General features: G+C 37.8%; 1 protein-coding gene across 1 annotated transcript in view; it reads right to left on the reverse strand.

Annotated features, from left to right (window-relative positions):
• The window catches only part of cubn (cubilin (intrinsic factor-cobalamin receptor)), a 115,998-nt gene that overhangs the window by 86,123 nt on the left and 17,863 nt on the right, over nt 1-12,012 (reverse strand). Inside the window, exons 10-19 of the mRNA XM_087309808.1 lie at nt 11,834-11,958; nt 10,241-10,427; nt 10,039-10,157; nt 9,397-9,631; nt 7,265-7,446; nt 7,022-7,184; nt 6,128-6,318; nt 2,001-2,157; nt 632-810; nt 381-546 (exon numbers count right to left, since the gene is read on the reverse strand). Coding sequence (XP_087165934.1) covers nt 381-546; nt 632-810; nt 2,001-2,157; nt 6,128-6,318; nt 7,022-7,184; nt 7,265-7,446; nt 9,397-9,631; nt 10,039-10,157; nt 10,241-10,427; nt 11,834-11,958 — 1,704 coding nt within the window. The remainder of the gene's footprint in view (nt 1-380; nt 547-631; nt 811-2,000; nt 2,158-6,127; nt 6,319-7,021; nt 7,185-7,264; nt 7,447-9,396; nt 9,632-10,038; nt 10,158-10,240; nt 10,428-11,833; nt 11,959-12,012) is intronic.

Below are 12,012 nucleotides of genomic sequence, written 5' to 3' on the forward strand. Positions count from 1 at the left end.
ATCTCTGAGGAATATTTATAGTACCTTATTGAATCCAAGCCACAAAGGATTAAGGCAGTTCTGAAGGCAAAAGGAGGCCCAAACCAGTACTGGTGAGGTGTACCTAATAAAGTGACCAGTGAGTCTATGTGTCTATATATTTATATACTGTAATAAAGGTAAATATTTATTTCGGTTGCTCAGATAGACAACCGACTACTTTTTAAAAATATACAGCTAATAAAATAAACAAATATCCCATAATACCAACAACAGTGACCTTATTTCTAGGTTGAATGTCTGGCAACCAATATTTTAGTTTGTAGACTGCTCTCTACAAAGAATATACAATATATGTACAAATAGACAATCTACAGTATATTTAGGGGAGAAAACAATACCTTGCTCTGCAGAACCAAACTCAGCAGTGAAACCGTGATTGGAGACTGATGCATCTGTTTTAAACTGGATAAACATGGATTTCTGGGTGGACTCCAGCATCGGGGGCATCTCAACTCCACAATATCGACCAATTAGAGGCGAGCTAGAGCTGGGACCGTCCCTTACCTAAGAGAGCCCGAGATTAAATCTTCAGAAGAGATGTAAACTCCAGTCTGTCAGTAATTTCTAATGCACAATTCTAATGTTGTACCTCCACATGATCGAAGGCGCATGTGCTGCTTCCCTCGACATCGAAGGTCAGGAAGTTGAGAGTGACAACATAACCCTCGGGTTGGTTTATGACCCACTCACACACCTTGTTGTGTGGATACGGGTCAGGATGAAAGGGAGTGCGGATCTGACCAGTTCCGGACAGGGTTCCTCCACAAGCTGGAAAAAAAATAAGATGAAGTCTGAGATCAAATCTAGACGGAACATGTGTAATAACTATACCTAATTATGTACACTAATTAAAGGTAAATCACGAGAACTTTAAGAATATTTTTCATATTTCATATCCAGTTCATATCCAGAGCTGCAAAAAGCATGCTGCCAACAATAGCTTACTGAAATAGAGAATAACTCTTACTGACTAGTGTAGAGGTCTGCATTCCCGCGGGAGTCACGTGACCCGACCAGATTTCTTGCGGCCCGAGAATAACTTTCCAAATAAAGCGCAGGAACGGTCAGTAACTGGTGTAATTTGAACGGGAGCGGACGGTCTAACAATATCGCTCCCGACTCCCGAGCGAGCAAGCACGCGTATGTGTGTGAATGAGAGAGCATGATGCTGTTTAGCTTGTTTGTTGCTGTCTATGTGTGTGTGTATGTGTGTGAATGTGTTTGTGTATGTGCGTGTATGTGTGTGTGATTAAGAGAGCGCGTGATGCTGTCTGTGTGTGTGTCACTTGCGTGGTGCTGTGTGTCTGTGTGTGTGTTTATGCAGACAGCTTGTTATAGGCTGTCTGGACTCTGTATAGCTGGGTGGTTTTCGGTTTTGTCGCCATTAGCCCCCTCCGTTAGCGGGAAAGGGCGCGGCGGGTAGAAAACGGGGCGGGTCGGGCAGCAGGACACCTAATGCTGAATATAAGCAGGAACGGTCAGTTCAGATTAAAACCTGGCAGGAGTGGGATACAAAATTTAGTCCAGCGCAGATCTCTTATCTAGTGTGCTCTGAAGCAGTGACAAGATTCGCGTTTAGAAGACATAAAACTAATAAAAACATACAAAGCTTGCAGTTTGTCACTTACGGGTAAAAAAAAATTAAAGTTTTTTTTTTTTTCACATCGCCACATACTTCAGTTTCTCATCAAATCTTGACCGATCAAATGCTCTCTAGTGTCTGACATGCCCCGCCTCCTTCAAGACGTTTCTCATTTGCTTTTCTTTTGATGAGCTTGAGCTCAACCACTCTCTCTGGAAGAGCAATGATAAAAACGCTGTTTTTTTAATAGGAGAATAGCTACTCTATGCCCCACCCTTTCTTCATTTTCAGTTGAGATTATTTCAAACATGGAACAAAAAATGCAGATTTCAACCCACTTTACAGGACCTTTAAAGAGGAAGATTTAATGTCTCACCAAGTTCATACATGGCCCTGAAGCCAGCACGGGACACGGAGCTGTCCGACTGGAAACGGATCCAGAGCCCATTCGTGGTGGACAATATCGGTGCTGGCAGGGTGTTTCCACAGTACTTCCCAATCAGTGGGTCTGTCTCACCCGTCCCGTCTCGGACCTGACAGATTTAAAAGCTTATGGTTTAAGATCAACATGCTACTTAGGCTGCTTTTACACTGCAGAAGATGATGGTGAATCCGATGTTCTTTAAAAACTGATGTCTGCATTTACACTGCAGACACAATGCCAAGAAAAAAAAGAGCGGGTGCTGACTAACAGCTATGATATTAAAAGAGTGCCATTTTCTCCATTCTCTTTTTAATCTGTATGCAGGGTTTCTTTTCTTTATTTTCTTTTTAACAAGTTGTTCTGCTACAATTTATGACAGAAAAGTTCTGATCTGGCCATCTGCTATTGATCTAGGCTTTTTTAAACCAGTAGGCATGTTAGCGTCTGGTCCATGGCATGATTTATTCATGTGATGTATGCAGTAGTCGTATATCAGTTTATATTGTTAATATGGCTGATGTTGAGCTCGTGTCCTCTCTCTGCCTCTCTCTAAATCAGGGGTGCCCAAACATTGTTGTATGAAGGGCATCATCAAAAGCCATGGGCTGAAATTTAAAGTTGCCATAGGTAATTTCCTAATTTATTTTTGTAATGTTTAAAAATAAATTGGAAACATTTCTTTAAATCATATTAACTAATGTAGTATCATTTTCAATGATAATTTATTACAATAAAATAACATTAACAATTTATAACACAGTGGAGTTCAATGCTGAATACACAAGTCGAGCAGAATCTGTGTCTCTGCATTGTCATCTATCCGTCAGGTGACAGTACGCACATTAAAAAAATGATTTATTTACAACATTTAATTAGCATAGCATTTCATTTCAGTTAACTTATACATTAAATCAGGAATTTCAGTCCCTAAACCATCCTCATAATTCTCCCTCTCTTCTCAGATGGGATGGTGGGCCAAATCAAAGGTTATCATGGGCCAACTTTGGGCATCTCTTGAGCATTAACTTGTGCAACATGACAATATAAAAATCTTTATTTTATATTTATGTATATTAAATTTAAGGTTTGGGACTGAAGTCTGTTCTGAAATGAAAGCATCAGATTTAATGCCATTCGCATATGCTTTAATGACGTTCGACGTGAAAATCTGGTCTACCTGATCTACTACTTACACTGCAGATGGGAAGACATGTATATGATTCGTGTACATTTGGATACATTTCCACATATGAACAAAGCCAGAATCTGATTTAAGTAAATCAGAATCCATGTGATTTTTACTTGCTTACACGTACATGGGCCATATCTAGTGTCAAAGTCTGGTGTCTTGTGTTTATGTCATGTGACTTCCCCATGTGCTGTCCTTCATGTGCTTTATGTTTGCGTCATGTGATCCATTTTTCCGCTGTTTGTTAATGTTCATGAGTTTCACCTGTGTTCCTCCCCTGTTGGTTATTAGTTCAATCATGTACCTTGTATTTATACCCCTGAGTTTGTTTAGGCCCTTGTGCGGTCTTGAATTGTCAACACCCTATGTCTTTCCTGAGTCTCCAGCTTTTCCATTGCCCTGAAAGTAAGTGTTAATAAATAATTCTGTGTATTTTAACAATTCCTGAGTTGGTGGAGAGAAAGATCGTAATATCTAGGGCCAGATAGACATTTTTTGCCGTTTCTGCTGGGAATTTTGTAATCTGTGGATTTATGCAGAATGATTTTAAGAGTATCGCAATTAAAACTTAATATATGAAATAAAAATTTATACCTTAACTTTTATTAAATATTTACAATGCAAATCCAAGTAGATCCACTTATTTGGTAAACAAAGTAAGTCTCTCATATAATATATCTACTAAAAGACAGAATATATTACTTTAGAAACTGTATTGTAAATAAATCATATGAACATTATCATATTAGTCAGTAATATTACTAAAATTAATTTAAATAATTAATTTAAATAAATATAAATTTAAATAGACTCACTGTGTTTACGTAGGCATCAGTAATCGAATTATTTTCCTTAATCTGAATAAGACAATCATATAATGAAGGTGTTTACATGAGTTGCTTTTAGAATGTTGCTTTCATGTTCCTTTTTACATGTTACAGCACATAATTCAATTAACGTCACTGTCTTCACGCCATCCACATTTCATCTGGAGTTTCATGTAATTTCAGGTGTTTCATTTTTAATTTATTGACTTTAATTGCAGTTCGGCAGTTTTTACTTTCATTCGGGAACATTTCATGCATGCTCCCATGACAAACGAGATATGGGATGCGAGTATGAACTGCTGGAAGAGTGTTGTTTTAATGGAAATTAATACCACACACACACCATATCGGAAAAAAAAACTCACATTGTGCAATGCAGGTGTCTGTGGTCCTTCACTGACTCGGTAGGTGCAGAGAATAGTGTCAAACAGCCATGTAAGGAATAGACCAATTCGAGTCCAAAAATAGAAAGCGTAACTTTTACCATACACCACACACTGCTTTAATACCGACTGCAGACGTCTTTGGCTAAATGGGAGCTGAATAAAGTGAGGAGCTAATTAGAAATGCTAGACTCTGCAGTTCTCATGTCATATCAGGTAAGCTCACGCTATGATGAATCATACACATCACTCGTTTTTGATTGCAGAAATGATTTCAGCAAAAACAGTTATATGTGGTTAATTAAACTGCTGACACTTAATGCTAAGAATGAAACGTGAAAGTTACGTTTATTAAGGTAAACTTAGTTTTATATTTACACATTCATTCAGTGACAACTTGTGACACACTCCCTAAGTGCGTTACCACGGCACTTTGAATATTCGGTCTGAAATAACCTGCAAGTGTGACTTGAAAACAGCATTAACTGTTTATTTGACTGTGAACAATGTTGTACTTTGATAGTCATGGGCTGCTGTTAATATGATTTCGCTATTTAGAGTTTGCAAATAATATTTTTATGAAATTATATTATTAAGGATAAAAGTCTGAATGTGCGAATATAAAACCAACTTTACCTCTATGTGTAAGTTCACATACCCTGCCATACAGGTGCAGTTCACTGTCAGAATGCAGTTATTTTGCGTGTTGGTGATTAATTACCCAGGCCTTGCATAACGTTAGCTCCGTCTTGTTTCCTTGTCTTTGGCTAGGCGGAATCTCGGTGTTTAGCTCTTGAATCTGGTCATCATGAAGCAATATTTATTGCACATGACCTCAAAGAACAACATTGTTGGCATCCAAAGACTTGTAGACCTTTAACTTCTCTGTTGTAAAATCACTCGGAGCTTCATTGAGATTGTATATTTCGGGCTGGATGCTTGGTCACTTCATCTTATCCAATATTTATTGGGTGGGTACTATCGCAAATGGAGCTGTCAGATGAACGTCGCTCACTTTAACGTTAATTTTGCTGAATCACTGTGCTTGTCACTGGGTGACGAGCTGTTATAATATGCTGTAAGCATTATGTAAATAATATATATAATATGTAATCAAAATATCTTATTTCTAAGACAACAACAAACTCTGCACCGCATCTGATGTCATTCCCTCGCTGTAAATGCTAGGGCTCCTGATTGCTTTCTGTCACCTCCCTGCGCGCATCATGAATGTTTACAAACATGGTAATTGGTCTATATACTGTCGCAAAATATGGCGAAAATCCTACACGACGGTAATAGTTTGATTGTGATGTTTACATGTCTGTACTGCACTTCAATAACGCGACTAAAATCGGCATTCTCCACATGTCTTAATTCTGTTTAGTTTGATTATGACCTTAATCTGATTAAATTAATAAAAAATGGCTGTTACATGGTAGACTTTTAATTAGAGTATTGTCTTAATCGTATTAAAATCGAATTATTGGTGTCCATGTAAACATACTCAATAATGGGCTAAAAATGTGCAGATTTTGTCATGTTCAGATTCTGTGTAGACCTAGCCATGCCTGATCTATGCCACATAGGAGATAAACAATCGGAATTGTGTCACTTGAACCATGCAGTGTAAATGCAGACTCTGATGTCTCCTCATTCCTTTAATTACACAAACCGTACCTCCACAAAGTCAAAAAGACAGCCGGTATGAGTCTCCAGGTCCATGTGGGTGAAGTTGAGAGCCACCTGTTCACTGCGTGGCATTCTGATGATATAAATGCACTGTCTGTTGTGAGCATAGTTATTAGGCCAGTTAGGAGAGATGATGATGCCCTCGGTCTCTGTAAAGACGCCCCCGCAGCCCGGATCAGCTGATGGCAAACAGAGGAAATTACATTACACTCGATTACTTTGCCCAATTGAACCCAGCATCATGTTCCACTTTGAGTTTATAACACTTACAATGTGACTTTTAACAACTGTATAACACAAATAAACTGCTTTATAAGCATTTAAAAAGGACAATATCGCACTTTGGAAGCAATGATCCACAATTCAGTGCAACTACTGCTAATGCATTACATTTACAGCACATATTTCACATTTTACAAGCAATTTAAAAGCACTGGCTGCAAACAGGAAATCTTTATCATCAAGTTCAGAAAAGCATTAAGCCATATTAAAGTTCAGACTAGGGCTGCACGATTCTGGCTAAAAGAGAATCACAATTTGTTTTGCTTAAAATCAAAACCACAATTTTCTCACAATTTTGAAGATTAAAAATAAAAGTTAACATGAGTAAGCTATTATTTTTGTATATTCTCAAACATCTTTGTCCAGCACTAATTAAAACAAAAGAACGAATTAATTCAAATTATATTTTACAATATGACACTTCTTATATTTTAAATCAAATAATTGCATCCTTGGTTAGGCATGAGAGATTATTAAAGAGGAATAAAACATGATATATTAAAAAAATGTGACTTTTGATTGGTGTACAGCTGTATTATCTTTCCTATTCGGTCTTACGATACCCCATTCTCTTAAATTTACAGCATAAATTGCACTTACATGGTGAAGTAGTGTACGTGATGTGAAATCCACGATCGCTGATGCTGAAATCTGAGTGAAAGTGGATCCAGGCCGAAGGTCCCGTGGTCTGTAGAGGTGGTGGTGATGCTGTACTGCAGTATTTTCCCAGAAGAGAGTCTTCAGGGAGCAGTCCATCTCTGATCTACAAAATTAAGCCAGAAACTGAAGCACATCAACACAAAAAACACTTCAAAATTTTATGTGGATACAAGCCTTGTGTACCTCCAGGAAGTCAAAGTTACAGTTATCGTGATGCTCCAGGCTAAGAGTGCCAAAAGCGAATGTGATGAGCAGACCGGGGTTCACATTCACCGTCCAATAACAGTCCCGGTTTGGTGGATAGTTACCTGGGTAACCGGGAGACTTGATGTCCCCGTATGTGTTGGTCAACTGTCCTCCACACACTGAAAGAGAAGCAGAATAAGTGTGAATTAAATAATTTTGTGTTCACACTGATATGTGTATATATATATATATATATATATATATATATATATATATATATATATATATATATATATATATATATATATATATTTACCTATAAGATACTAGTTAATTAGTTGAAGTTATTAGTAACTGATAAAGTTATAGTAACTAACAAACTTTTCTGATTTTGTCTGTAATACAATAATGTGCACCTTTTGAAAAGCTAATTGGAAACAATAACTAATGTGGAAAGTGCTATACAAATGAATTTCAATTTAACTGAATTATTTATATAACTCATAGTCCCACTAAACATTATAAAAATAAATTTTTTATTTATTTATTTGTTTATTTATTTATTTATTTATTTCACAGTTGTGATGTTAAAACGTACTAAGTTGCATTTGCAGCTTTGAGTATTTTTTATTACATTTGTGTCATGTTAAATTATCAAAAACTGAAGACTTTTGCAACAAATATATAGTCATATTATCATCTCAAGATGAATGTACATTGTTTACTTTTGCTGTATGAGGTGAAAAAGCATTTTTATGTTTCCACTTCTTACTTAAATCCACTTAAATCCACAGTAATGAACCATTTCAGTCACAGGTAACACATGTATACTTCAATAAGTAAATCCGCGGTCACACTGGACTTTTCTGCCCAAAGACTTTTAATCATACGCACACGAATGCATCAGACCGGAAACGCAAGCTCATTTGACAAGTTTCGCAGTTTGTTGCGGAGCAAAGTCTAAGCTTGGTGAACTCTGACCAGCAAAATCGCATTAAATGACTGTGTAAGACTGATCAAAGATCAAAACATGATCTCTCTGGACAGAAATGTAAAATATGGACCAATTACTCGCTTTTTAAATGTCTAATCATCGTTTAATCCCGCCCCTTTTTGCAGCGCCGTACAACAGAATTTTGCATGCTCAAACTGTAGTGTGACTGTGGCATAATTTTGAGAGGAGCATGTGATATGATTGATCGCAGCTGGTCTCTCATCTGTAATCATCAATAATCCAATCAGATTGATCCAAGCCTACAATAAATAGGCAGATTTCGCCCTACTACATTTGTTTTGGAAGAATCCCCCCTTCCATCCCATCTCCTCCTTTTACTCCTTTACCAAGGGGAACTCTCGAGACCTACCTGACCTCAGACACCTTTATATGCTTATTGACCAGGGGGGGAGCCCTGGGCTCAATTATCTTCGTGCTCAGGGTTCTCTACAGGGACATCATGCCAAACCTGCTAATAGCGTCAATCAATATCTAAGAGTGAATTCTTAAAACTGACAGAAAGCATGGGTTTAAGGGATAATTTATTAATTTACACATCCTCAAGTGGATCTTTCTTCTGTCGAACACAAACCAAGATATTCTGAAGAATGTTGGGAACAAGCAGCCATTAACATCCATATTAAATTCAATGGAAGTCAATGGCTATTTTTTTACATTCTTCAGTATTTGTTCTTTTGTGTTCAACAGAAGAAACTCAAATAGGTTTGAAACAAGTGGAGGGCGAGTAAATGATGACAGAATTGTAATTTTTAAGTGAACTATCCCTTTAATGCATTTATATGCTAGGAAAAAGTCACAGTAAAAAGGATAAATCTAGCCATGCCATTTGCTTTATGCTTATTCTGTTCATGACCTTGCCCAGATTAACATGAGCACATGTATCGCCATCTTATTATGTATGATTGGGTTAAAATTGGGTTAAAAAATCTGCTTGGTTTAAAATTATCTTGATAAACGGGGAATATTTCTAAATTCCCGTGACCCACAATGCTATCAAGCAGGTAACTATAAAAATGTATATTATAAATAAAAAAGCTGCTTGGTTTGAAAGCGACTTCTGTGTAAGCTGTGGTTCGTCCATCACTTGAATATTAATATCACATTCATCATTTACCTGGTGCTTGCGATTGCCAGGCCACAGTGAAGCCGCCAGCACTGACTGAATGATCGGAGCGAAACCAGAAGTACAGAGAATTGTGGGAGCTGAAGAGTTCGGCTGGTGCGGCGCTGCCACAGTATTTTCCAATCACAAAAGCCGAAGCGCTTTCGCCATCATGGACTTGCAGGAAATCAAAGTTGCAGGAGGCGCTGTTCTCAATGTCGAAAAAAGGGAAGGTGATCCGGAGAATCTGGAAAGAACAATAGATTTTTGAACACAAAAAAGACAAATCGCATTGATTTATATTGTACTCACTGGCCACTTTATTAGGTATAGCTTGCAGTAAGAGGCTATTTAACTTGGTGTTGGCTTTCTATTAGCTAAACAAGGCTGGCTTTTCTCTTCTAGCAAGTTTTTTTTGCTTAATTTCTATATTATTGACTTTAAAATGGTAAAAAAAATAAAATAAAAACTGCTTTTACTCTAGCTTAAATAAAACAAATAAGACTTACTGTAAAAGAAAAAATTGGATTGAAAATACTTCGAAAGTTTACATGCTCTGTTAAATATCATTTGGGAAATATTTAAAAAAGAGAAACAAAATTCACAGGAATCATTTTGATTCGACTGTATGTATGTTAAATAATTGATCTTTACCTGGTTTGGGTCAGTTCTGATGACCCAGGCACAGCTGACCTGGTGATCATAATCACCGGTTCCTGGATTATTAGGGTAGCTGAAGGTGCCGGCTGGACTTTCTAGAATTCCTCCACACTCTGAAGCACATCATAGATCATGAAGTTACTAGTGTAAAAAAAACATAAGCTATCACATACCGACATGTGCAGCGAACACACACCTTGCTGTGGAGTCTGGCACTGCGGGCCGGTCCACTGTGCTGTGCAGGTACAGGTGTAGCCATTGATGCCATCAGTGCAGGTTCCTCCATTCTGGCAGGGATTGCTGGAGCATTCGTTCATGTTCTGATCGCAGTTCTGACCTGCCCAGCCTGGATCACAGTGGCAGACATAACCAGTGGCTGTATTCTAAATAGAAATTGTGGAGAAAACACAACTTTTAAAAAATATTTACAAACAAGACACTGGGTTATAGCATGAGTGGAGTCATTGCATACCTGATGAATCTCTATTGGAAGACAGATTGCTCAATACCAGATATGTATCTACAAAGGGTTTAACTTCCTCTATATACAGTAATCTGAATATCTATATACAGTAATCTCTATATACAGTAATCTGAATATCTATATACAGTAATCTCTATATACAGTAATCTGAATATCAATCTGCATATTAAAGTGAAAATGAGAATCAGATTTGGAGTGTTCTTATACTGATAGGGAATGGAGTACTTGTAGAAGCAACACAAACTGGCTATTTTATTTTATTTAATATCTTGCATAGAACATATTACATCCCCTAAATACTAAACAAACTTAGGGTGCTCTCACATCTAGGCTTTTGTTTCTGAACCTGTCTCTTTTGCCCAGTTAGCGCGGTTCGTTTGGCATATGTGAATTCACCAATCGCTCTCGGATCCGTGCCAAAACAATCGCTTCAAGATGAGGTGACTTGGCTCGATTGAAACTAACTCTACATTGATTGTAGTGAGAAAGCGATACGATCCGAGCCCGGTTATATCACAGTGTTTTTTGGATATAATAGGCATACATGAAGAGAGAAATATGAGTAGGGCGGGAGGTCATTCAACAGACATCCCGAGTCTACCACAAATGCACAGAGACACCCCGATGCCAAGTAATCACGCGTCTCTCTCCCGGGCCTCAAATATGTTGCGCACCCTTCTCACCGCATCCCTTCTCGCTCTTCAGACACGTCGCACGCACCTTGTCAAACACCACCAAAGCATAACCCCCCCCTGACAGCTAAGCAGGACTCTGCAAAATAAACCGTGAAACTCTGACAAATGTGAGGAGAGTTTACTCACACGTGACTTGTTTTAGCTCTTTTGGTCCGATTAGAAACTTTGCAGTGTGAAAGCGAACCGCACCAAGAGCAAAGAGCAACAATGTAACAATTTGAATCCTTGTTTGGGAACAACTGAATCGATTCGCAGGTGTGAAAGCACCCTTAGTCTCTCTGCCATGTAAAAAAGGTGTCAAATATCTACTGGGACACTTCTTCATATGCTGTAGAGCTAACCAGTTTTGAAGACTTTCTGGATGTATGTCATTACAACAACTTCTGAAATATCTAATTGATGCAGATCCTAAAATTTGGATATTCTGTGATATCAGTTCATTTCATATGACCTACATTACCACTAAAACTGTTTTGTTTTGCTTGCAACCATTGCAGCTAAAAATGTACACTTAAAAACTTGAAAATCTGAGAGATTGTGAGGAAATCAAATGTAAAGATATGTGGAATGCTGTATTTTGATGGAAACAGAATTATGGGAAGTTACTAACCTCACATTGACCATTGACGCAAGGGTTACTAGTGCCACAAATGTCACTGATCTGAGTACAGCCTGTGGGTCCGTAGCCGTTACCAACATAACCAGGAGGACAGGTGCATAATGGGATAGTGCTTCCTGGAAACAGAGGCAAATAAATGATGATGTTATTTAATGTATAACTGAAGTTAT

This window comes from Danio rerio, chromosome 24 (assembly GCF_052040795.2).
Source record: "Danio rerio strain M-AB ecotype USA chromosome 24, GRCz13ab, whole genome shotgun sequence".
In the NCBI taxonomy this organism is placed as follows: domain Eukaryota; kingdom Metazoa; phylum Chordata; class Actinopteri; order Cypriniformes; family Danionidae; genus Danio; species Danio rerio.